General features: G+C 38.0%; 1 protein-coding gene and 1 long non-coding RNA gene across 2 annotated transcripts in view; one reads left to right on the top strand and one right to left on the bottom strand.

The window, feature by feature from the left end:
* Positions 1–19499, bottom strand: part of LOC309665250 (uncharacterized protein) — an 89291-nt gene extending 69792 nt beyond the window's left edge. The window contains exon 1 of the mRNA XM_082478889.1: positions 17375–19499. Within this exon, the coding sequence (XP_082335015.1) occupies positions 17375–17440 (66 nt within the window). The 5' untranslated portion in view covers positions 17441–19499. The remainder of the gene's footprint in view (positions 1–17374) is intronic.
* Positions 19500–22528: 3029 nt separating this feature from the next.
* LOC309665256 lies at positions 22529–26272 on the top strand. The gene is made up of 2 exons (XR_014266296.1): positions 22529–23912; positions 24486–26272. It is a non-coding gene; the product is annotated as an uncharacterized lncRNA (long non-coding RNA).
* Positions 26273–26564: the final 292 nt, after the last annotated feature.

Here is a 26564-nt window from a genome sequence, read left to right as displayed (position 1 = left end):
GGAAGGGTAAGCTGGGACGAAGTGAGAGAGTGGCATGGACTTATATATACTACCAAATGTAAAGTAGATAGCTAGTGGGAAGCAGCTGCATAGCACAGGGAGATCAGCTCGATGCTTTGTGACCACCTAGAGGGGTGGGATAGGGAGGGTGGGAGGGAGACACAAGAGGGAGGAGATATGGGGATATATGTATATGTATAGCTGATTCACTTTGTTATAAAGCAGCAACTAACACACCATTGTAAAGCAATTATACTCCAATAAAGATGTTAAAAAAATTAAAAAATAAAAGAATCTGAACAAATAGTTTAAAAAAATAAATAAAATAAAATTCTGCCACAAGAAAACTGAAACAATAAGAATTTGTGAAAATGTAAAACATGAATGAGACAATGGACTAAATATGTCAGAATAAGAAATGAAGGTCTAGAGATAATCACAAAGAAATAAAATCAAATTAAAAAGAACAAGTAAATTCAAAATAAAATTTATAGTCAATAAAATGAAAAACTCAATTGACATTCAAAGAATAAAATTAAAATAACTGAAGCAGGTCTGGTGAAGAATGGGTTAAGAAATTTAGCCAAGAACTAAACCTACATAAAATAATTAAGTAGGAATTTTAGGACTTACAAATGTAATAATTGAAATTAGGAGCTTAGTGGATAGGTTAAATGAATAGAGCAGACAGAATTTGAATCTAATGGACACATCTAGGAAGAAAACTGTGTCCAATTCTTCAGAATACATATTCTTTTCATATATGTACATAGAACATATGTGAAAATTGCCAAATGCTGTTCCATAAGTCAAGCCTCCACAATTTCAAAGGAATGAAATCATGGAGTACTTTCTATGACCACAGTGGAATTAAGTTAGAAATCAATAATAATCAATAAATAATAATCAAAGTGGGAACTAAAAACATTTTTATGTTAGAAAATTGTGAAACAGCAATCTAAATAATCCAATGGTCAAAGAATAAAACGCAAGAGATATTTTTAAATATTATGAGCTGAATGATAATGAAATAATGGAAAATCAAGACTTGTGGGATGGGGCTTCCCTGGTGGCGCAGTGGTTGAGGATCTGCCTGCCAATGCAGGGGACACGGGTTCGAGCCCTGGTCTGGGAAGATCCCACATGCCGCGGAGCAACTAGGCCCATGAGCCACAGCTACTGAAACTGCGCGCCTGGAGCCTGTGCTCCGCAACAAAAGAGGCCGCGACAGTGAGAAGCCCGCGCACCGCGATGAAGAGTGGCCCCCGCTTGCCGCAACTAGAGAAAGCCCTCGCACAGAAACGAAGACCCAACACAGCCATAAATAAATAAATAATTTTTTAAAAAAAGACTTGTGGGATGGCTTAGAGGGACATTTATAATAGCTTTAAATGTGCATATCTGAAAAGAATTTCTTAAAAACAATAATCTAAGCATCCATCTGTGTAAGCAAGAAAAAGAACAGCTAAAGCAAAAGAAAGAAGGAAAAAATAAAGATGAGAGCAGAAATCAATGAAGAAGAAACACAATAGTTTTAACATTGCAAAAACTAGTCCTTAGAAAGACTATAAAATTAATAAACCCAGTGGCATTTGGTAAATTTTTCTTATAATCTGGAAACCTTCTATCAAGGGACATTTTGAATCTGGATCTGAAAGATCTTCCCACCCTCCACACCCCATCATATATAGGGCTCACAAAACTCTGTGCTGTCCCTCATTTCACGTTTTTTCCATTCCAGAGCATTTATTTTAGAATGCAGTTAATAATGGAAAAAATGAAGATGCAACTAATTATTTCTGGGTTTATAAAAATGTGAGTTAGAATGTTTCATCCATTCAAAATAGCCAGTTGTGAGATTAAAAACCTAATTCATTCATTTAATGCTTTTCAGCAGACATCACAAGACTGAAGACATTCTCATAGCTCAAAACCTATGTCCAGGACATTTTTTCTTGCTTCTGATTTCAGCAGCTATGGAGTAAAAACTCTTTTATCTCCAGGGATTGTGTCACTTAACATAAAGCCTCCAACAATAACAACAAAAAGAAGTAAAAGAAAACATGAATTCAGCATACTAATAGTGATCATAGGTATGAAGATATATATTTTCCAAACCTGATAACTGTAATACTGTTCAAGTTACTATGTTTTTAGAATAAAAAATTACCTTTCTGAAGCCACTTGACTGATATAAGAACAAGAAAAAAATGACATCCACGTTAACAGGAGCTGTCAACAAATGGATTAGTCAAATGTACAAACTAGATCATTCGTTTTGTAACTTTATGTCTTCCAAGCAACATGGTGCAGAAAGTTGAGGTTATAGTGTTCAGAAAATATAACAAACATGAAAACTTTGATCCTGTGGTCGCTGTCACATGCGTCACATTTGTGACATTTGAATGTATATGCCACAGAATAATTACACACACACATATCCACACACATACACACCCACTTACACACACTCACATATGTACACATGTATATACACATGTAAACACAAAAACAAACAGAAACGTACACATAGATATATACACACATACATTTCCACTTACACACATAAACACCTACTTATACACATGAACATATTTATACATATGCACACCTACTTACACACACATACACCCATGCATGCATACACATACTACACACACGTACCCTACCACACATACACACACACTACAGGGTGTGTGTATAGATGTCCAAAAAATAATTTTTAAGATTGGGGTTTTGAAAATATGGAAACATCCCAATAAATGCTGCATTAAAACCAAGTAAAATATGTAAATGCTCATTTGGACAACAGAACCTTTAGCAAAAGAAATGTCCTTGAAAATATTGTGATTATTATGAGCCGTGAGTACAAATGTACCCTATAATATAAAGCTCAAATATTCTCATTTGTAGAGCTGTTCCATTTCATCCTATCATCTTTTCTTATTCTGTCTCTGCCCCAGTTCTCTATTCTCCCCCCACGATGTTTCATCCCTGACTTGAAAGCAGCAGAAGTTTAATGCTGAAAGTAACCAGCATTTTACAGGCTGATTGCCATTGCTGGGCTATTAGTAGAAATAAAAATGGCTTAATAAACTCTAGCATTCCACTCTAGTTAATGTCATTCCAGGTGTAGAGAGAAAGAAAGAATTCTATGTCTTCATTGTAATGATATTAAAACAAACTACTGTGTATTAAATCATGCTTGGAAATGAGCAGACACTGCAGCTAGAAGCAAGCTCAAGAAACCATGGGAAACTATTTTGACTACTTCATCCAGTTTCCTTTTGAGGGAGAAGGCTCTGTATAAGGAAATGAGCTGCCTCAGCGCCCCATCTTGACATACACAAAGACCATCACTGACTTGCTGTGATTCTCAACCACTCAGTGGAAGAAACAGGGGCAGCATGGAGAGGAGATGCAGAGGAGCACGAGGATGGACCACCGGGCAAGCAGTGATCAGAAGAAAAAGCTTATTTCTCTAATATGCAGCAATTCCTAGTCATTTGTGTTCTAGGCTTGCTCCACCATAAGAACTGAAACACTGCCAGGAAATGCACAATATTAGATTCCTTGAGAGAAACTTTCTTGGGTCATTTTACATTTATCCACAGAGCTCACAGCAGAAGACTGAATAGTTAAAAGATACAACTAATCTTATTTTTCACTTAAAGATTCTTAAATTCTACCAGTGCAGCGTGGCTAATAAATTGTGAAAACAAATCTAACTTTAAAGCAGTGCAATCCTCTATAATAATCTGAAAAATCAAAACTCTTTCCTCTCTGGAATTTTAAATAGATGATAGACTCAAAACCATTTAAAAATATGTTATGTTACGGAAATTGACAAATAATTGATTATCAGCTTAAGTTGAAATAACAGTCTACTCTAAATCCAGGACTAAGTACAGATGAAAAGCTTAACTTTGGGGCCTTATTTTTGGACATTGAATTAAGACAGACCAGGAGCAGCAGGCTTGTGGTGTAGGGAAAGGTGGAAGGGAGGCATAGATACTGGGAGTGCAGAGGAGGAAAAGTCGACACCTGTTTCACCCTCCCCCTCTATTTCTACTCCAATGTTCCTGGCTCGGGTACTACCATCTTTCACCCAAATGACTCATGGACCCCACAGCTGCCTCCTTAGCTGATGTTTTGTTCCATTGCTTTCATGTACAACAAAGTAGTGGATACGCTCTGCTTTATGTAACCTTTTTGTATTTTCGGCAGTCCTCAGTGCAAATCTGTTTTATTAAAAACTCTGAATAAACATGGAATTCAGTAACTGCCCAAATTCTAGAAGGAAGTAAAAAAAAGATGTAGGAGGGATGATTCATAGTTCAGGTTGTTTTTTAAACATAATTTCTATAAACTCTGTACATACTGGAAAAAATAGAATCAACGCCTTAATCCTTTGTTAGTGTCTGGCTGTGTCCATTAAGGACCGTGCATAAGCACAGACACATATGTTACCCAGCTGTCTGCTTTGTGGGAGTCACAGGTCTCCTATGTCTACGTGCCATCATCCAGGGAGAAACAGGATCACGCCATTTCAGAGAGGCCTTACGGCTGTTGAGCACCCCTTCCTCTGACAGCTCAGGATTGGTAGTGAGTGGTCAGAAAGAAGTGTTCATTGAGTAAGTTTTTTAAGGACTGGATGAAATGTTTTACAACAACAACAATACACATTTGGGGCATAAAAGAAATAGCTCAAAACATTGAACATGCTAATGTTGGAAAATATTAGCATTTCCAACCACTGCTAAATTATCCTGATTCAGCTTCCCAGTGACAGTCCTATTTCCTTCAATTTTTTGCTGGATCATATGGTAGTTTTATTTTTAAATTTTCGAGGAACCTCCATACTGTTTCCCGTTATGGCTGTACCAAATTACATTCCCACCAACAGTGTACAAGGCTTTTCTTTTCTCCACACCCTTGCCTTTTTGGAACTTTAAGGTAATCCAAAAACATTATCCCTGCACTGTATGTATGCAGTTAAGGTAGAAGCACCAGGGAATGGAGAGAGCAACAATCTCCTTAAGTCAGTGTTTGCATCTGAAAAAACACGAGGGGATTTACGCCTGCCATTATTTTTTAAAAGGGCAGTAGAATGCTGATCACACACAGGTGGGATGCTTAAAGTAAATCCTGCATGTGGACTAAAAAGGAAGAGGCTCGGCCTGGCCCTTGCATGGAATATTCTACCTATTCTTTTTTTTTAAATTTTTATTGGAGTCTAGTTGAGTTACAATGTTGTGTTAGTTTCAGGTGTACAGCAAAGGAAATAAGTTATATATATACATATATCCACTCTTTCTTAGATTCTTTTCCCATATAGGCCATTACAGACTATTGAGTAGAGTTCTCTGTGCAATACAGTAAGTTCTTATTAGTTATCTATTTTACATATAGTAGTGTGTATATGTCAATCCCAATCTCTCAGTTTATCCCTCCCCCCCCCCCTTTTCCCCCCTGGTAACCATAAGTTTGCTTTCTACATCTGTGACTCTATTTCTGTTTTGTAAATAAGTTCATTTGTACCATTTTTTTAAATTCCACATATGATATCATACGATATTTGTCTTCCTCTGACTTACTTCACTCAGTATAACAATCTCTAGGTCCATCCATGTTGCTGCAAATGGCATTATTCTTTTTTATGGCTGAGTAATATTCCATTGTGTGTGTGTGTGTGTGTGTGTGTGTGTGTATATATCTATGTGTGTGTGTGTGTGTATATATATATCTATGTGTGTGTGTGCGTGTGTATATATATATATCTATGTGTGTGTGTGTGTGTGTGTGTATATATATATATATATATATATATATATATATATATATACACCAAATCTTCTTTATCCATTTCTTTGTTGATGGACATTTGCTTCTACTGATTCTTAAAGTAGTCCTCTTCCCGACCTAACAGGTTCAGTGGTGGTTACATGAAGCATATTAGCTATTACATACCTTGTTCCTCTGTTTCTCATTAAGCAGAAGCCCTTTTGGAGTGGGAAATGTCCTGAAGTGAAAGAATTTATTCTAAGATGACTCTCATTGTCTTATAGATAAAATGTCAATACGGCATCAATTCATTAAACAAAAAATATAGATTGTGAAGCAGTTTCCATGAGGTTTCAGGATTAGAGTCACTCCCTAAAACATGCTCAAGTGAAGACGAATCCTTCACCTCTCCAGGATGTGCATGGCCAGCCTTCCTAGCAGTCCCTTGTAGGGGGCCTTTAGGCAGCTCCCTCAGAGCCTGAGGGCCAGGACAGGCAGACTGAATTTTGATCTCCCACAATTAACCACTTCTACACTTCATTCAGCCATTTCTTTGTGGAGCACTTCTGAAAGCTGAATTATGTGATGTGGAGAAGGACAGTGACTTTAGCACCAGCCAACAGAAGTATAATTTCTTCAAGATTACAGTTTTCTCCTCCAATGTTTTAATAGTTTGAGTATAAATATTTTCACAAAGAACATTTATGAGCTATTTTATTCTTTGAATGTGCTCTGTACAAATGAAATCGTCTCTAGCCTCACTGGGATAATAATTTTGGCTATAATTTAATTGTCATGCAGAACCTAGAGCAAACCAAGCATTGAAGAAGAGAAGAGGAGAAGGAAGAAAAGACTTGTAGGTGTGGGAAAAATAAAACTAAAGTAGCATTGTTAGTATATTAATGTTCTTGCATTTTTCTAGCAGCTTTTCTTTTTCTAATAATCTTGAAGTATTTCATGAACTGTTGCTGTAGGAAAGCCATGAGATGCAGATTATTAAGAAAAAAAGACATCAGGATTATCCTAACACCACGATTCTGCATGACCTTTGCTACAGTTCCTTTGACAGATAATTACGTGAGAAGGAGAGAAGTAACAGCCATGTGCTGAGTGCCTCTGAAGTCCAAGTATTTTCTCCAGCATCTTCACTGCTAACCTCTACCCTGTGAGGCAGCTGTTACCGGCATTTTACAGAGGTTCCCAAGAATCAAGAAAATGGCCCCAAGTGATGTGTGTGTGGGTGTATGTGTGTGTGTATATATATATATACACACACACACACACAATGGAATATTACTCAGCCATAAGAAAGAATGAAATAACGCTATTTGTGGCAACATGGATGGACCTAGAGATTATCATACTAAGTGAAGTAGGCCAGACAAAGACAAATATTGTATGATATCACTTATATGTGGAATCTACAAAAAATGATACACATGAACTTATTTATAAAACAGAAATAGACTCACAGACATAGAAAACAAACTTATGGTTACCAAAGGGGAGGGGAGGAGAGGGACAAATTAGGAGTTTGGGACTAACTTATACACAGTACTATATATAAAACAGTTAAACAACAAGGGCCTACTGTATAGCATCGGGAACTATACTTAATATCTTGTAATAACCTATAATGGAAGAGAATATAAAAAAGAATACATATATTTATATATATGTATAACTGAATAACTTTACTGTACACCTGAAACTAACACAAAAATGTAAATCAACTATATTTCAATAAAAATAAAGAAAAGAAAACAATAAATTAACCAAATCACATTAAGAAAAAAAAAGAAAGAAAATGGCCCGAGGTACTCTGCCTTGTGGATCTTGGGAGAACAACTGAGCTCCAAATCAGTGCGTATTTCCTTCTCCATTTATGCTCATCCCTCAAATGAAATATGAGACATGTAACTGCTACTTGGCAAGGGTATAGGGCAGGCAGGCTCCAAAATGCAACATTCTTGGCATTACAAAAAGTTGAGGCGTATGCCAATTCCAGAAGACTCAGAGGGAACTGAGCAAGTGCTCAGACTGACCAGTATCACTGCCCAAGGTGACCTGGACATCTTTATGCCAAGGAACAATGTACAGAAATGGCATCGATGGCAGAGGCCAGCAAGGCATGGGTCAGGGGCTCCTTTCCACCCCTTACCAACTCCCCATTCCATAATGCATGTAAGCCCCTCGCATAAAAACAGATACACAAAGAACTTGGATTCCCAAGCAAAACCTTACACTGACTGAGAAATTTCTGCAATGAATTGAGAAATCTGAAATTGACTAGATTATTTTCTACTGTCAAGGAGAAATGAAATGTTATGATGAAAAATGAGATATTTTTTAAATTACAATTTTGCCTCCTTTACTGGCTTTTTGGACTGCAACTATGAAACTTAAGCATGGTTTTAGACTTATTTTCAAAACAGAAATGTTTTAAAACCTTTAATGAAGTAGCAGTAACATAAAATAAACTGCACTTACAGTGTACAGTTTCATAGGTTTGATATATGTGTGCCCATGAAGCCATCAGCCTAATTAAGATAGTGAACACATCCATCACCCCCAAAAGTTTCCTCATGCCCTTCTGCAACCCCTTCCCACTCCCCTCATTCCTTCCATCCCCAGGCAAACATTTAACTACTTTTTGTAATGACAGATTTATTTGCATTTTCTAGGGCTTCATACACATAGACTCATACAGTATTTTTTTCTAGCTTCTTTCTCTCAGCATAATTGAGATTAATCATGCTGTTGTGTGTACCAATAGTTTACTTCCTTTTATTGTCATGTATTATTCTACTGTAGGGATATATCATACTCTCTTTATCCATTCACTTGTTGACGGATATATGGGATATTTACTGGTTTGGGCTGTTACAAATAAATCTGCTATGAACATCCATACACAAGTCTTTGTGTGGATATATGATTTATTTGTCGTGGGTAATATCTAGGCGCAGAATGGCTGGATTATATGATGGCTTTATATGATGGATTTCTGCTTGGCTTTTTAAGAAACTGCCAAACTGCAAAACAGGTACCTTCTAAGAATATTAAAATCAACTGACTGATTTTTGCCAAATGCCAAAGGAAAGTGTACGATCTTCTTTTTATCCCTTTGTTTTTCTACTGAAATGTATTATGTTTTCACTTTGAAAACAGGATTCCCCTCCCCTCTTAATACTGAAACATTTTACTGACCAAAGCAGGCAATGTAAAAAGTATCTCATCCCTTTTAATATTATAAGCCTTTGATTGTTACAACTTTTTTGCTCCTCAGAAAGCCATCCCCTGCTATTCCAGACCCACAGATATGGGAATGGAGTACTGTATCAAGCAGCCTCCCAAGGAACAGGACATTAACCACTGAGACAAGAAAAACCATGGCCTAATTATCATTAATCCAAGTGCACCTCTATTCTAGAAAAACAGAGTGCCGTGAAGGGCAGAGAATATGCCCATTCATAACATTATGTCCCTACTAAGTAACTCGTGATCTATTTCAACTTCTCTACTGATACCCCAAGTCCAGAGAATTACTCTCTGGTTTCTACCAAGGGCCTGAAAAAATAACTTTTTTCCCCACTGATTTTCTTTTTCTGACCCTCAGAAAATTCTATCATATTAAGCAGGTATGATTGTATTTTCAATTCCTCTGCAGGCTCTTTCTGCTTCACCGTCCCCCTGTGAGTTTTCGCAGTTCATCCGTAATGTTCTTCTATGAGTGAATTACACTCAGTGGTTGACATACACTTACCTGTCCCCACCACTTCTATTATCTGGCATATTCCCTAAAATAGGTCTGCCTCCATTTTCCTGGTACTCTTACCTTACTAAAAGAAAAGAAAACATAATCAGTGCCAATGTTTTCACTGGTTTCAGTTAAGGTTGAAGTCAGGAATAAATCATAAACTTTTTAGTGGGGATTTGTTCTTCCCTTTTTTTTTTTTACACTTAAAATAATATTTATACTACTTTTTCCCCATGGAATGTGTTTTTTTATGCCCACTATTTGGATCGTTTACAGCTTTCAAGACAAATCAATAGAATCTTAGCTTTAAGATAAGTCTCAGATTTAAATCCCAACTTTGTTGACCTGCTAATGGTGGTGATTGTGCAAGTTACATAATCTCTCTGCATTGTGTTTATTTCTCCATGAAGCTGGAGTACCTCCAATCACAGAACTCCCTGAGGGCAGGTATCTTGGGCCATTTTGTTCATTATTATATAGCTGATGCCAAGAATTGTGCCTGACATATGGGAGGCACTAAATAAATAATGACTGAACGTATAAAACAAAAACAGCAATTATAATAACATAACCACCTTCACACAATTTGCTGCACGAAGCCAGTGGATAAACAATACTGTTTAACTTCCATTACATACAAAAGTGTTCTACCAGGAAGAGAGCAAAGTAAGTGATGATTTCACCATCAGAGACTTTAGAGGGAATGATTTCCAGGGATCCTAGACCTGGGATCTGTGATTTATTCCTGACATCAATCTTAACTGAAGCAAATGGAAACATCAGCACTGATTGCCTTATCTTTTCTTTTCTTTCTGTAAGGTAAGGGTACTAAAAAATGGATCATGACAGACCACATGAAATTCTATGCTAAGAAAGTAAGAATTTTACATGCCAACCTTTTCCGGTTGTCACATAACAAAGTGCCACTTTTTAGAGAAATACACCCAGGTCCGTTCTAGTAAAGTGGTTAGGACACAGGGCCTGAAGCAATGCCCAAGACACCCAATATATGGCCAGAAACATAACTGAATTGCCTTCCCAATTTCAGAGCAGAATTACTTGTAAAAATGGAAAGAAGAGATCCCAGAGACATCCTCAGAAAAGAAAAAGAACTCACCTCTAGGCGGGGCTCACTGTGTCTGAGAGTTACTAGGTAAACATATTGTGCCCCTTCGACAAGATTTGTCCAGCATCTACTGCAGCAGATGCTACACACCTTGAAACCTCCTCCCAATGCTATAGCTCACATGGAGAGCAGTGGCTCAGAATATGCAATGGACCCAGTAATAAACAGAAACCATGGCCCTAACTCATCATCAGAGGACAAGGCGGCAGGTAGCAGCACCTTGAAAAGTCTAAAATACCTTCCCAAACTACATAAGGGATAAATAATGAAGACAGCTTGGAATTAACTTCTGATGATGCATATTTTACTATTTATATGTTGTTCAGGATGCATTATATTTATAAAACCAAGGAAGAAGGACCCGGAAAAAAAGTATGATGACACAGGCAGGGCCACCAAGTCAGTGAGCAGAGCAAGAACTCTGGTTCCTGGGAAAAGAGCCTGAGGAGCTGCACTGGAAGTTACAGGACAGTGGTGGGTCTCAGGGCTCCCAGGAGAGGCTCTGATTACAGCTGCCACAGTTGTCAGCCACTTCTCCAAAACTTGGAGTCGCTCTGGCTTGACTGATTTTTAGAAGGTCCTCTTACTCTGTATACCCCTGAGAAAGACAGATTCTCTGTACAAGTGAGATGAAAAGGAAGGAGAATAGGATCCTCCTGTCTCCTGAGGGACAGCTATTCCTCCTGCCTGCTCTCATCCTCCAAGAATGGGAGAACCTAGTCACCAAAGGCACATTGCAGGGTTTATCAATTAAAAACACTCTAAAGAAATGTAACCCTTCTAGGTTTCTTTCTTCTAAGAACCCCTCCCAATGTCCACTCCCAGGAGCATCCATTCCTGAGGGCGAAGTGAGGAGAGCCAACCCCACCGTGCACACAGCTCTGCAGGTCCGGCCCAGACTGACCCTACCTGCACACACACCACCACCCAGTCAGAGAAAGAACAATGCCCATGTTCACATTAATCCTGACTGAGCCAGCCCTTGATTTCTGGCAATGTTTCATCTTTCTCTTTGTGAACGCTTCCTTCAAATCCTTAAGGGTTTAGCATTTCTTGTTTTTAGGTACCATGTTTCTTTCCTGTGTGCATGGAACACTTTTGCAAGGAAAGGTCATTCTTCCTCGATTAGTATGTTGTAGGCTCTTTGTACTGTTTTTGCTAATGGAATTTAATTCATATCAACCCTCCATGGCAAATGTTATCATTCCTATTTTAAATATGCAGAAGCTAAGACTCAGGGAGATTAAGTAAGTTGTCAGTGGACACTCCACAAATAAAGAGATCTAGGTCTGTCCAATTCTAAAATCCCCATTTTTTCACTGTGCTAAGCAGTGTCTGAGAACAGGAGGCACATACATTTAACAAATAAATCTACTAAATTATCTATAACATACCACAATTAAGCCAGGACAGAGAATAGTTCATAAATGGACTAAATATCTCATATGTATCATATGTTCATAATGAATAGAGAAAGGTTTTCAAAGTCATAGGAATAGAACTTCCGAAAAAACAAACTCATATGGCCAAGTGAGAGTTTTAAGAAAAGTTTTCTTGCAAAAATATGTTATTTTCCCATTCGGATATTTTTCTTCTAAAGAAATCTTGTTTGGTCTCTTTATTAGTGGCATACAAGATAAAAAGATAATGATAAGGACATATATATTATACACCCTGTCCCTTCAAACTATAAATCAAGAAGTATTTTTTATCCTCCAACCTAATAAGAAAAGAGGAGTCATGTTGATGTTTTTTCTTACTTCGAAGGAAATAAAGGCAAATTCATCGCTTAAGAATTTTATCTGCTTCAGAGTCATTACGAAATAACTAACAAAATAATGTAGAGTATTTTTTATTAGGGTATAGTTGCTTTACAATGTTGTGTTAGTTTCTTCTGTACAGAAAAGTGAATCAGCTATACGTATAAATATATCCCCTCTTTTTTGGATTTCCGTCCCATTTAGGTCACCACACAGCACTGAGTAGAGTTCCCTGTGCTATACAGCAGGTTCTCATTAGTTACCTATTTTATACATATTAGTGTATATAGGTCAATCCCAATCTCCCAATTCATTACCCCCCCTCACTTTCCTCCCTTGGTATCCATACATTTGTTCTCTACATCTGTGTCTCTATTTCTGCCTTGTAAATTGGTTCATCTGTACCATTTTTCCAGATTCCACATGTATGTGTTACTATATGATATTTGTTTTTCTCTTTCTGACTTCACTCTGTATGACAGTCTCTAGGTCCATCCACGTCTCTACAAATGACCCAATTTTGTTCCTTTTTATGGCTGAGTAATATTCTATTGTACATATGTACCACATCTTCTATTTAGGGTCTTTTGTGTCTCCATACAAATTTTAAGGTTTTTTGTTCTAGTTCTGTGAAAAATGCCATTGGTAATTTGACAGGGATTGGACTAAATCTGTAGATTGCTTTGGGTAGTATAGTCATTTTCACAATATTGATTCTTCCAATCCAAGAACATGTATATGTCTCCATCTGTTTGTGTCATCTTTGATTTCTTTCATCAGCGTCTTATAGTTTTCTGAGTACAGGTCTTTTACCTCCTTAGGTAGGTTTATTCCTAGGTATTTTATTCTTTTTGTTGCAATGGTGAATGGGAGTGTTTCCTTAATTGCTCTTTCTGATCTTTTGTTGTTACTGTATAGGAATGCAAGAGATTTCTGTGCATTAATTTTGTATCCTGCAACTTTACCAAATTCATTGATTAGTTCTAGTAGTTTTCTGGTGGCATCTTTAGGATTTTCTATGTACAGTATCATGTCATCTGCAAACAGTGACAGTTTTACTTCTTCTTTTCTGATTTGGATTCCTTTTACTTCTTTTTCTTCTCTGATTGCTGTGGATAGGACTTCCAATGCTAGCATGGAAGTTAGTAGAAGGAAAGAAATCATAAAGATCAGAGCAGAAATAAATGAAATAGAAACAAAGAAAACAATAGCAAAGATCAATTTTTTAAAAAGCTAGTTCTTTGAGAAGATAAACAAAATTGATAAACTTTTAGCCAGACTCATCAAGAAAAAGAGGGAGAGGATGCAAATCAATAAAATTAGAAATGAAAAGGGAGAAGTTACAACAGACACCACAGAAATACGAAGCATCCTAAGAGACTACTACAAGCAACTGTATGCCAATAAAATGGACAACCTGGAAGAAATAGACAAAGTCTTAGAAAGGTATAACATTCCAAGACTGAACCAGGAAGAAATAGATAATATAAACAGACCAATCACATGTAATGAAATTGAAACTGTGATTAAAAATCTTCCAACAAACAAAAGTCCAGGACCAGATGGCTTCACAGGCGAATTCTATCAAACATTTAGCGAAGAGCTAACATTTATCCTTCTCAAACTCTTCCAAAAAATTGCAGAGGAAGGAACATTCCTAAGCTCATTCTATGAGGCCACCATCACCCTGATACCAAAACCAGACAAAGATATCACATAAAAAGAAAATCACAGACCAATGTCACTGATGAATATAGACGCAAAAATCCTCAGCAAAATACTAGCAGAGAGAATCCAACAACACATTAAAAGAATCATACACCATAATCAAGTGGTATTTATCCCAGGGATACAAGGGTTCTTCAATATACGTAAATCAATCCATGTGATACACCTTATTAACAAATTGAAGGAAAAAACCTCATATGATCATCTCAATAGATGCAGAAAAAGCTTTTGACAAAATTCAACACCCATTTATGATAAAAACTGTCCAGAAAGTGGGCATAGAGGGAACCTACCTCAACATAATAAAGGCCATATATAAAAAACCCACAGCAAACATCATCTTCAATGGTGAAAAACTGAAAGCATTTCCTCTAAGATCAGGAACAAGACAAGGATGTCCACTCTCATCACTATTAATCTAAAGTATTTTTAAAGTGCTAAGAAATAGCTGTCTAGTACTAGTGTAAAGATGTCCACAGAGGGCTGCTGCAGAAAGTCTACACTCTGGATCCACATGGAGCAGGAGTTAAAGATGCTGATTAGCTGCATATAAGAGCATTCCATACAGGAGTCCAAGAAATTACAGACTCAAAAGTTCTAGGGACAAGCAGAAAAGAAAGAAAACACCATGTCTTAGCAAGTCTTAAGATGTTTATTGTATGTGGATCTTTCATTTTTATTAATATTCCATAAGTATCTAGTCCATATGCCTCCATTGCATCTATTAAATCTACAGAAGGCACAATCCTGTTTGTGACAGAGGAACTAACAAAAATAAGGCTATTTCTGACCTTGAGAAACCCTATTACCTGGTTGGTGAGGATGTGGAGAAAAGGGAATCTTAATACACGGTGGTGGGTAAATTGGTGAGCCACTGTGGAAAACAGAATGGAGGTCGTCAAAAAACTAAAAATAGAGCTACTATGTGATTCGGTTAGTCCATTTCTGGGTATATATCCAAAGAAAAGAAAAACACTAATTCAAAAAGATACATGCACCCCAAAGTTCATAGCAGCACTATTTACATTAGCCAAGATATAGAAGCAACCTAAGTGTCCATCAACAGATGAAAGGATGAAGAATATGTGGTATATATATATACAATGGAATATTACTCAACCACTAAAAAAAGGACATTTTGCCATTTGTAACAACATGGATGAACCTGGAGGGTATTGTGCTTAGTGAAATAAGTCAGACAGAGAAAGACAAATACTGTATGTTCTCACTTGTATATGGAATCTAAAAAATAAAGCAAACAGATGAATACCACAAAACAGAAATAGACTCACAGTTATAGAGAACAAACTAGTGGTTACCAATAGGGAGACAGAAGGGGAGAGGGGTAAAATGGGGTAGGGGATTAAGAGGCACAAACTGCTATGTATAAAATAAGTAAGCTACAAGTATCTATTGTACAGCACAGGGAATATAGCCAATATTTTATAATAATAACTTTAAATGGAGTATAATCTATAAAAATAGTGAATCACTATGTTGTGCACCTGAAACTATTGATAATATAATATTGAAAATCAAGAATACTTCAATAAAAAAAAGAAAAAGAAAAAAAGAAACCCTATAACCTGGAGGTGCAGACACCTACACGTCAACATGCTTTCAACTGGAGAGAGAGGTGGTTGCTAAGTGTATGAGCCCTCCTTTAAGGAAACAACTCCATTAGAAATAATAACCCATGATAACATCTGTGTCCAAGGCTCCAGATCACTCAGACTAATTGCTTTGTGGTATAAACTGCTGTCAGTCAATCCTTCCACAGCTGCCAGCACCAACAGGCATGTACAGAAATGCTCACTATGAGCCGTTAGAATTGTTATTGCAGTGTGATTTGGAATAGCCAAAAACTGGAAACTATAAAATGTCCATCAAAAACATAAAGGAGAATAAATTACAAATGTAAAGTGGAAAATAACACAGCAACGAGCATAAATGCTCTACCACTATGTGTAATAATACAGATGAATACAAAAACACAATATTATGCAAAAGGAACCCATGACAAGAGAGTACATGCTGCACCATCTCACTCATATAAAGGACAAGAACAGGAGATATCAAGCTACGTGCAGCTCAATGACAAAAAGACAAACAATTCAGTTATAATATAAGCAAAGCACTTGAATAGATACTGTTCCAAAGAAGATATACAAATGGCCAGCAAGCACATGAAAAGATGCTCCACATCATTATTCATTAGGGAAATGCAAATCAAAACCATAATGAGATACCACTTTACACCCACTAGGATGGCTATAATCAAAACAGTGGAATATATCAACTGTTGGCAAGGATGCGGAAAAATCACAACCCTTGTCCAATGCTAGTGGGAATAGAAAATGGTACAATCAGTATGGAAAACAGTCTGACGTTTCCTAAAAAAATTAAACTTAGAATTACTGCAATTCTACTCGTAGGTATGTATTCCAAACAGGTGTGTAAGTAAAAACTTCTATATAAATATTAATAGCAACATATTCACAATAGCCAAAAGGTGAGGACAAACCAAAACAAAGTTTGGAAGGACTATTTTTAATATCAGCCAAAAGAAAACATCTGTGAGATTTGGAATTCTGGTCTATGCCTTGCATGCTGAGGTCATCAAATTGTACTTTCCAAAAATCTTTGCATGTGATGTTTATCCCCTCAATCCATATTGAACTAGGAACATCCAGCAAACTTGCAATTTTCCTAATTCAGACATCTGGAGGTCACAATCTAAGTGAGATCTAAATGTATTTCATTTAGGCCTAGGGTCATACTTATCTGGTAAAAGGAATGCTTTTCCATCTTCAGAGCGGGCTTGTTCCCAGAATCCTCTTTCACTGGCCTGATGCTAATGATTCACGTGCGTGAGTTCTAGCTCTTTAGGTGGTCACTAGAACGTGCAACCCCCTGAAGAGAGTACCTGCTTCTAGATCCTTCCTAAATCTCTACCACCAACATTCTTTTCATTAATTCCAAAGTTTTGACTGCATACATTATATGACCCTTAATGAGTATGTGGGCAGTCCATACGTCACACATCAGTCACTTTCCTCTCTTCCTCAAAACAGAGGGTTGTTTTGTTACTTTAAAGAATCTAACAGGGAATATCCAACAAAGCCAGAGGGGATTTTCTGAACACAATGGGACAATGCCTACAACCCAAGAGCCCTGCTGGCTCTTCCCGACTACTTGGCTGTGCTTCTTGCTCACTTTCAGAACGGAAGTGAGGCAACTTGTTCTCACATCTCCTTCAGAACCCTTCCAGTCCATCATCATCACAGTGGAGGTCCTCTTCTTAAAGTCACCTATTCTAGTAGGGGACAGAGGGCATACTGATGAGTATTAAGAAAAACATGAACTGTCAGGCACTGACAGGAAGAGCAGGAAGCTCTCCCTTTTGTGAGATGGAGCCCACTAGCAATGCATATTTCACTTTTAAACATATGCACCAACTGGAGATTTTAAAAGGTAACTTACAGGGCTTCCCTGGTGGCACAGTGGTTGGGAGTCCGCCTGCCAGTGCAGGGGACATGGGTTCAGGCCCTGGTCCGGGAGGATCCCACATGCCACGGCACAATTGGGCCCGTGCGCCACAACTACTGAGCCTGCGCTCTAGAGCCCGCGAGCCACAACTGCTGAGCCCAAGTGCCACAACTGCTGGGGCCCACGCGCCTAGAGCCCGTGCTCCGCAACACGACAGGCCACCGCAATGAGATGCCCGTGCACCGCAACGGAGAGTGGCCCCCACTCGCCGCAACTGGAGAGAGCCTGCACACAGCGGTGAAGACCAAGTGCAGCCAAGAATAAATAAACTAAATAAATTAATTAAAAATAAATTAAAAAAAAAAACCAAAGGTAACTTACAATTATCTGTTCCTGAAATGGTGCTCCCCTTCTCACTGCAGAAGTCTTAGAGTACTTGCAGTTACTTTACCATTTAACATGCAGTGGTCTGAGCCAGGAATTCATTGAAGGTGATGGATTCACACTGTACTTTTTTGGCTCTCACAAAAGTAAAATCATTTATTTTTGTATATAACTTTCCTCTACTTTTCCTTGACAGAGATTAGAGAAATAAGCAAAAGGCATCCATCAATCCCAAGAATGCATTGATTATCTGCCATGGGCCAGGCAGTTATCTGGATCCTGGAGTCAGAGAATGAGTTACCTGCCAGCAAAGACCATAGACTCTGGCAGAAGCACAACAAAGATGTACCCAATCAATCAATAATCGCCCACTGAACAGTACATGTGGAAGGCACTCTACTGAGAACCGGAGACTGAAAGATCAACAAACGATAGACCCTGTAGTCTTTTTGTCTACAAAGAGAGGACGCCAGACTGGAAGGAGAGGTATTATTAAACACAGGGAGGTAATGGGAGTCATATAGTGGGATTGGCTAATACATAAAATGCCTTAAGAACAGCTGATTGTAAGTTGATAATGCTGAGCTTTCCTAACCATGTAGTACCTTACAACAGTTGATCAAAAACAGAAAACTAGTTAAATGGAGCATTTAAGAGAAACAAAGAGCAAGATCATGAATTCTTAGTCCTTTTACTAGACTTAACCCTGCATGCTGGCATTTAGAATAACTGTGTTAGGTATCTATCACTGCATAACAAAGTACCCCAGAAGGGGCTAAAACAGGATTATATTTGCTCACAATTCTATTTGGTCCAGGCTCAAGTTGTGAAAAGAACTTTTGAAAAGTTCTTTTGCTTGTCTCATCTGAGATTATTCATGTGGCTGTTCAACTGGGGACTGATTCATCCAGAGGGACCTCAGCTGGAAGATCCCATCTCAGCTCCACGTGGTCTCACCCTTTATGAGGCTCTACCAAGCTTCCTCACACAGACACACTACATTCTATGGGGTAAGAGGAAGTCAAAAGTCCCCTTGAGTCCTAGATCAGATTGTCACAAATATTACTCACTCCACATTCTTTTGGTCAAAGCCAGTCACAAGGCCATTCTAGGTAAATAAACGGGATAAAAGACTCTACCTCTTAAAAAGATGGACAGTAAAGCCATGTATTTCAAAGAGGTGTGTCTACAGGAAATGGAGACTTGTTGTAGTCATCAATTTAACAATGTCTTAACATTTAGGACTCCAAATATCTAATTTTCACAACCGAAAGATCCTTTCTTCTCACTTCTCACTATTCACAGTGTAAATATTCCTAATTTCATATAGAAATCTCTAAACTCTAAACATACTAGCTTTATCAATAAACATGTTTATACAGCACCTGTATTGATAACTTAACATTTTTACCACACAGGCTAAGTACAGTACTCTTGCCACGTGAATTACTAAAGTAGGTAATAAGGATAATAAGGTAATAAGCGTGTTCCTTGTTCCAAAACTATTCCCTGCTACTAGGGCCAGCATCTGAGGACTTCTGATTAACATAACACTTTTTTGTATTTGACATTAATTTTAAAGGCATCAGTTAAAAGTACAAATGCTATATAATTAGGTTGAAACAACTTATTTAAACATGTAACTTTTCATGGAGACCCACCTGTCAACAATACTTCCCCTCCTCCTTCAGACACTTGAAGGTAAGTGACCATGAACAAATGAGTAATTCTGATTTTTATATTACAATGTGCAGTTTCTGTTTCCTTGACAAGAGGGATAGAAATAAGAAAATATTGGCATTTTTGAATCTCCTAATTAAAGACAATGTGTTTTGCGTTTGTTTATAACTCAAACTGACTATAATACTTCAAGCACAGTGAAATTCACTTACTATTGAACAAGAGATGACTAGTCTCAAAAATAAACTTCCAATGTTCTTCCAAGGTAATTTTATCACAATTGTTTCTGCTAGAAAAGAGGGAAAGTCCAGGTAATACACTCAAAATTTCCATTAGGAGAGGCAGCCCAAATAGTATCCTATCACCTTATGATTTTCATGCTGCTTTCACCCACCACAGGGTCGCTTGGCAATGTTCTGAGACAGCCTTCTCTGATTTCGCTTGGCAGACTGAGGCAGTGTTTCTACTCTGTGATTGATTGCAGCATTACCTGGATAGTCTTAGTCCAAGCTCCCCTGTGAAAGTCTTGAATAATTTGTAACTCCTGCCATGAGCTCAGCACCTGATTTATTACACCTCATTATTGCAGCTGCCTGTCTGTGTACAGAGGCAGCAGGTAGTGAGAGCACACAGAGTACAGGGAAGAAGACAGTCACCATCCCCCCAAAGCAGCCTAAACAAGACGGACAATGGAATTAGAGTCTACATTACAAAACTCCAAACTAAACACAGAAGTTTTCCTGTTAGAGACTTAGTTAGTGTGGACCTAGCCAATGCCTCCACTCTATCTTTCTCATAACATTCATCTTACCTGTGTCCTAGCCAAATGTTAGACCCACAGTGAAATTATCCCCCATTTTGTTCAATCGCAAATAACCCCATTTTGAATTGAACTGAATACAAGAAAACATCCAAAACAATATAAGCATACAAGTGGCCAAGACCTATATTTAAACCAACAAAGAACAACAGCCAACATTCATTCAGAATTATCTATGAAGCATTTCTCACAAAATCACCTAGGTGTCTAGTTCACAGCATCAGTGTTCCTGTTTTTGAGCTGGTGGTGTCATTGTCACTAATCAATTCTCTTTATGTGAGAAAGATCCCCAAACATTCTCTTTTATCACATTTTTGTTTCATTTAAGAATAGCCTTCCCGCAACACTTACAAAGGGACTCCTCTGTTGAACTGTACACTTGAAATGGATTAATTGCATGGTATGTTGATTATATCCCAAAAGAGGCCTGAGAGGAAAGAGAGAGAGAAAGAGAGAGAGTTTCCTGCCTGCCAAGTTTTCTCTCAGGACTATTGAACTCTGATTCTCAGAGAGGAGTTGTTAACCCTCTCCCAGTGTACAGGTGCACACATCCTACATTAGCTGGGGATGTGGGCTCTATGATTATCTTAAAATCCAATGATAAATGTGGGGGCGATCACCTGTTATGTACTGAATGTTTATGTACTCCCCAAATTCATATGTTGAAGCCCGCAAGTAATGCTATTTGGTGGCAGGCCTTTAGGAGGAAATTAAGTTTAGATGAGGTCATAAGGGTGGGGCCCCCATGATGGGATTAGTGTCCTTATAAGAAGAGATAGAGCTTGCGCACTCTCTCTCCACTGTGTAAGGACACAGCAGGAAGGTGGCCACCTGCAAGCCAGGAAGAGGGTCCTCACCAGGAACTGAATCTGCCAGCACCTTGATGCTAGATTTTAAGCCTCCAGAATTATGAGAAATAAATATCTATTCTTTAAGCTACCCAGTCGGTAGTGTTTTGTTAAAGCAGCCCAAGCAGATTAATATGTCATCTCTGGGCATCTTTACAGTGCGTTACCTTCTTTACGCTTAAGTGCCTTTACCTAAGGCATTGGGCATCAGATTGTTAGCAAAGTTTGTAGTGCTTAAAAACCTTCCACCCAAAGAGCAAACAGAAGACATCTCTGTCTTGATAGTCTGTACTATTTTGGGATCCTTTTAGGCATATTTTGTAGGGAGAAAATGGCATAGGCTTTTAAGATGTCCTGGGTAGAGTCAGAGAAAAAGTCGTTTAAGGTCAAGTTAATAAAGAAAAACGTTCCTGGCGAGAATTTATCTCAATTTCACTAAACATGGCAGTAACAAAGTATTTAATTAGTTCCTTCTTCTTGATACACCTGCCCTCTCCACCAACATCAGAAGCATACTTGAAAAATAGCCTATGAGGTGATCCTGAAGGAGGCAGGCTTGTGGCCTGACTCAAATTTTGATCTGTAAGCTACTGGGTCACAATCCTATGCATAGTTATTTAATGAATACAGAGTTACCTGTTAATATCTGTGTCTCTAAAGTTTTTTTCTCCTTTTGTCTACAGGATAAAACTGTTTTTAGATTTCATAAAAAGAAGCTGCCACATCTACACCCAAAACAGTCAGGTCTCACGGTGTCCTGCTTCTTGCTATTCTTTGAAGGGGACACTCGCTGCTTGATACCCCATACCACCCCCACATTGTTTTTATTTTTGAAAAAATTAAATAATTGCCAGTAACAACCAAGGTCTTTTATGAAGAATAAAACATTCCATGTGTTTTAATTAATGAAAAACAAGGATGTTATGCTTGAAAAACCACAATGATTGCCCTAGGAAGAAAATTAATGTAGGTCCATTTCTCTACACTGTTATTCTAATGGTGTAAAAGGTATGCCAGCACTTCCAAAGCGAGGTGCTAGGCACAGAGGAGGTCTTTAACAAATAAAAAGGAGGAAGGAAATAGGAGAGAATGACCAGACACCTAAAGTAATTACTAAATGACTACAGTCATCTAAAGTGATCATTTTGACTGAGCATAAATCTCCCTAGAAAATACTCATCACAAAGACCTACTACAGTATAGGAGAGAAAGAAGAGTTTTTGGCTGGAAGCCCCAGGAAAACGTCTGTAGCAGTAATTCTCTAACAGTAACAGAAGGGAGATAAGAATTTATGGTAACATAATGCAAAACCACAGCACAGAGGCAAGAATATTTGGGGTAGCGCAAGGGAGGGCAAGTGCCCATACAGGTAGAAAATGAAGGATTCATTAGTGAGAAAGGCTAAAGAAGTTGCTGGGGTAGTATGTGAAGGTCTTAAGCGCCAAGATAAGGCTGTGGAACTGCATCCTGCACTCAGGACCAGCACCTTGGAAGTGAGTAGCTTGAGCCATATGTCACCATAGCCAGTAGCCTTGCTTATATACAACAGAACCCTGGTAAAGATCATATCTTTGCTTTAGAATGACAACTCTGCTAACAGAGCATAGGATCACAGAGCAAAGAAGACAGAAAACTGTAACAGCAAGAATGGTTAACGGCCTCCCTAGAGAATTGGTTGTACCAACAGAGTAAAATGGCAGAGCAGCCATTAAAATCATGATCTTAAAAAAAAAAAAAATGCTATTTTTAAAAAGGAACATGTTTAGGATAAGAAAAGAGAAAATCAGAATACTAAACGCTGCTATTTCCAATTTGTTTAATTATTCAAGATAAACACAAGAAAAATCTTAGTAGTAGACAAAACACATAAAGTCCATTTCCAGGTTGACAATGTGAGAAGCTCCATGAACCCATTCATGGACCCTCTGAGGTTTCACACTGCTTCACACTGTGGAAGAAACAGACTTCACAAAAATAATCTTAGCCAAGTCACAAAACAAATAAAAAAGCAAATAACAACAAGCCAGGTGAGCAGGGAGGGGAATCAGTATCCAGAGTTGCTATAATACATTACCCAAAATGTTCAGCTTTCAACAACAACAAAAACAACCATATGAGAAGTGCAAAGGAAGAGGAATGTTTGACACATACTCAGGCAAAAAAGCAAGCAACAGAAACTGACTTTGAGAAGGACCAGATTTAACAGACAAAGACTTCAAAACAACCATTGAAAAATATATCAACAACTAAAGTAAATCATGCTTAAAGAAGTAAAGCCTGATATGAAGACACAGTTTCATCAGAGATACCAATAAAGAGGCAGAAATTATTTTTTAAAAAATGGAAATTTTGGTATTGAAAAGTAGTATAAATATTAATAAAAATAAAAATTCATTGGAAGGACTCACCAGTAGATTTGAACTGAGAGAAGGAACACTCAACAATCTTGAAGACACATAAATGGATAGAGATTATACAATTTGAAAAACAGAAAAAAATAGAATGAAGAAAAATATCCGAGCCTCAGAGAAATGTGGACATTTGGTATCAAATATACCAAAATATATGTGATAGGAGTACCAGAAAAGAGGAAAGAGAGAAAGGAACAGAAAAACTATATTTTAAATGGCTGAAAACATCCCAAATTTGCTGAAAATTATTAACTTACACATCCAAGAAGATCACCAGCTCCAAATAAGATAAAACACAGTTAAAATGAGATCCTCATCCACCAGAGGGCAGACAGCAGAACCAAGAAGAACTACAATCCTGCAGCCCTGTGGAATGAAAACCACAATCACAGAAAAATAGACAAAATGAAAAGACAGAGGACTATGTCCCAGATGAAGGAACAAGATAAAACCCCAGAAAAACAACTAAATGAAGGGGAGATAGGCAATCTTCCAGAAAAAGAATTCAGAATATTGATAGTGAAGATGATCCAGGACCTCAAAAAACGAATGCAGGCAAAGTTTGAGAAGATGCAAGAAATGTTTACCAAAGATCTAGAAGAATTAAAGAACAAATAGAGATGAACAATACAATAACTGAAATGGAAAATACACTAGAAGGAATCAATAGCAGAATAACTGAGGCAGAAGAACAGAGGAGTGACCTGGAAGACAGAATGGTGGATATCACTGCTGCAGAAGAGAATAAAGAAAAAAAGAATGAAAAGAAATGAAGACATCCTAAGAGACCTCTGGGACAACATTAAACACACCAACATTCGCATGAGGGGTCCCAGAAGGAGAAGAGAGAGAGAAAGAACCTGAGAAAATACTTGAAGAGATCATAGTCAAAAAATTCCCTAACATGGGAGAGGAAATAGCCACCCAAGTCCAGGAAGTGCAGAGAGTCCCAGGCAGGATAAAGCCAAGGAGAAATACACCGAGACACACAGTAATCAAACTGACAAAAAATAAAGACAAAGAAAAATTATTAAAAGCAACAAGGGAAAAATGACAAATAACATACAAGGGAACTCCCATAAGGTTAACAGCTGATTTCTCAGCAGAAACTCTGCAAGCCAGAAGGGAGTGGCACAATATATTTAAAGTGATGAAAGGGAAGAACCTACAACCCAGAATACCCTACCCAGCAAGGATCTCATTCAGATTCGACAAAGAAATCAAAAGCTTTACAGACAAGCAAAAGCTAAGAGAATTCAGCACCACCAAACGAGGCTCTACAACAAATGCTAAAGGAACTTCTCTAAGTGGGAAACACAAGAAAAGAAAAATACCTGCAAAAACAAACCTAAAACAATGAAGAAAATGGTAATAGGAACACATATATCAATAATTACCTTAAATGTGAATGGATTAAACACTCCAACCCAAAGACACAGACTGGGTCTTCCCTGGTAGCGCAGTGGTTAAGAATCCACCTGCCAATGCAGGGGACGTGGGTTCAAGCCCTGGTACGGGAAGATCCCACATGCCGTGGAGCAACTAAGCCCGTGCACCACAACTACTGAGCCTGCGCTCTAGAGCCTGTGACCCACAACTACTGAGCCCATGTGCCACAACTGCTGAAGCCCACGCGCCTAGAGCCTGTGCTCTGCAACAAGAGAAGCCACCACAATGAGAAGCCCATGTACTGCAATGAAGAGTAGCCCCAACTCACCACAACTAGAGAGGGCCCACATGCAGCCACAAAGACCCAACACAGCCAAAAATAAATTTTAAAAAATAAAATAAAAATAAGTAAATTTTACAAAAAGACACAGACTGGCTGAATGAATACGTAGTGGTCTGGATAGAAGATCAGGCCAGCCACAACATTCCCTTAAGCCAAAGCCTAATCCAGAGGATGGCCCTAACTCTCTTCACTTCTATGAAGGGTGAAAAAGGTAAGGGAACTGCAGGAAAAAATTAAGCCTAGCAGAAGCTGGCAAATAAAGTTTAAGGAAAGAAGCCTTCTTTATAACATAAAAGTGCAAGAGGAAGCAGCAAGTGCTGATGTGGAAGCTATAGCAAGTTATCCAGAAGATCTAGCTAAGATGAGTAATGAAGGTGGCTCCACTACACAACCAGTTCTAATGTAGATGAAATGCTCTTCTATTGCAAGCAAGAAGATGCCATCTAGGACTTTCATAGATATAGAGGAGAAGTCAATGCCTGGTTTCAAAGCATCAAAGGACAGACTGACTCTCTTGTTAGGGGTTAATGCAGCTGGTGACTTTAAGTTGAAGCCAATGCTCATTTACCATTCCAAAAATCCTAGGGCCCTTAAGAATTACACGAAATTGACTCTGCCTGAGCTCTTTAAATGGACCAACAAAGCCTGGATGACAGCACATCTGTATAAAAATATGGTTTACTGAATATAAGTCCACTGTGGAGACCTACTTCTCAGGAAAAAAAATTCCTTTCAAAATATGAATGCTTATTGACAATGCACCTGATCACCCAAAAATTCTGATGGAGATGTACAGTGAAATTAATGATGTTTTCATGCTTGCTAACACAACATCCATTCTGCAGCCATGGGTCAAGGAGTAATGTTGACTTTCAAGTCTTATTATTTAAGAAAGGCATTTTGTAAGGCTATGGCTTCCATAGACAGTGATTCCTCTGATGGATCTGAGTAAAATCAATTGAAAACCTTCTGGAAAGGATTCACCATTCCAGATGCCATTAAAGACATCCATGATCCATAAGAAGAGGCCAAAATATCAACA

The sequence above is a fragment of the Balaenoptera physalus genome (assembly GCF_965194825.1).
Source record: "Balaenoptera physalus genome assembly, contig: SUPER_7_unloc_1, whole genome shotgun sequence".
In the NCBI taxonomy this organism is placed as follows: domain Eukaryota; kingdom Metazoa; phylum Chordata; class Mammalia; order Artiodactyla; family Balaenopteridae; genus Balaenoptera; species Balaenoptera physalus.
The sequence above is the reverse complement of the archived record's forward strand: the minus strand, read 5'-3'. Positions and strand labels throughout refer to the sequence as shown.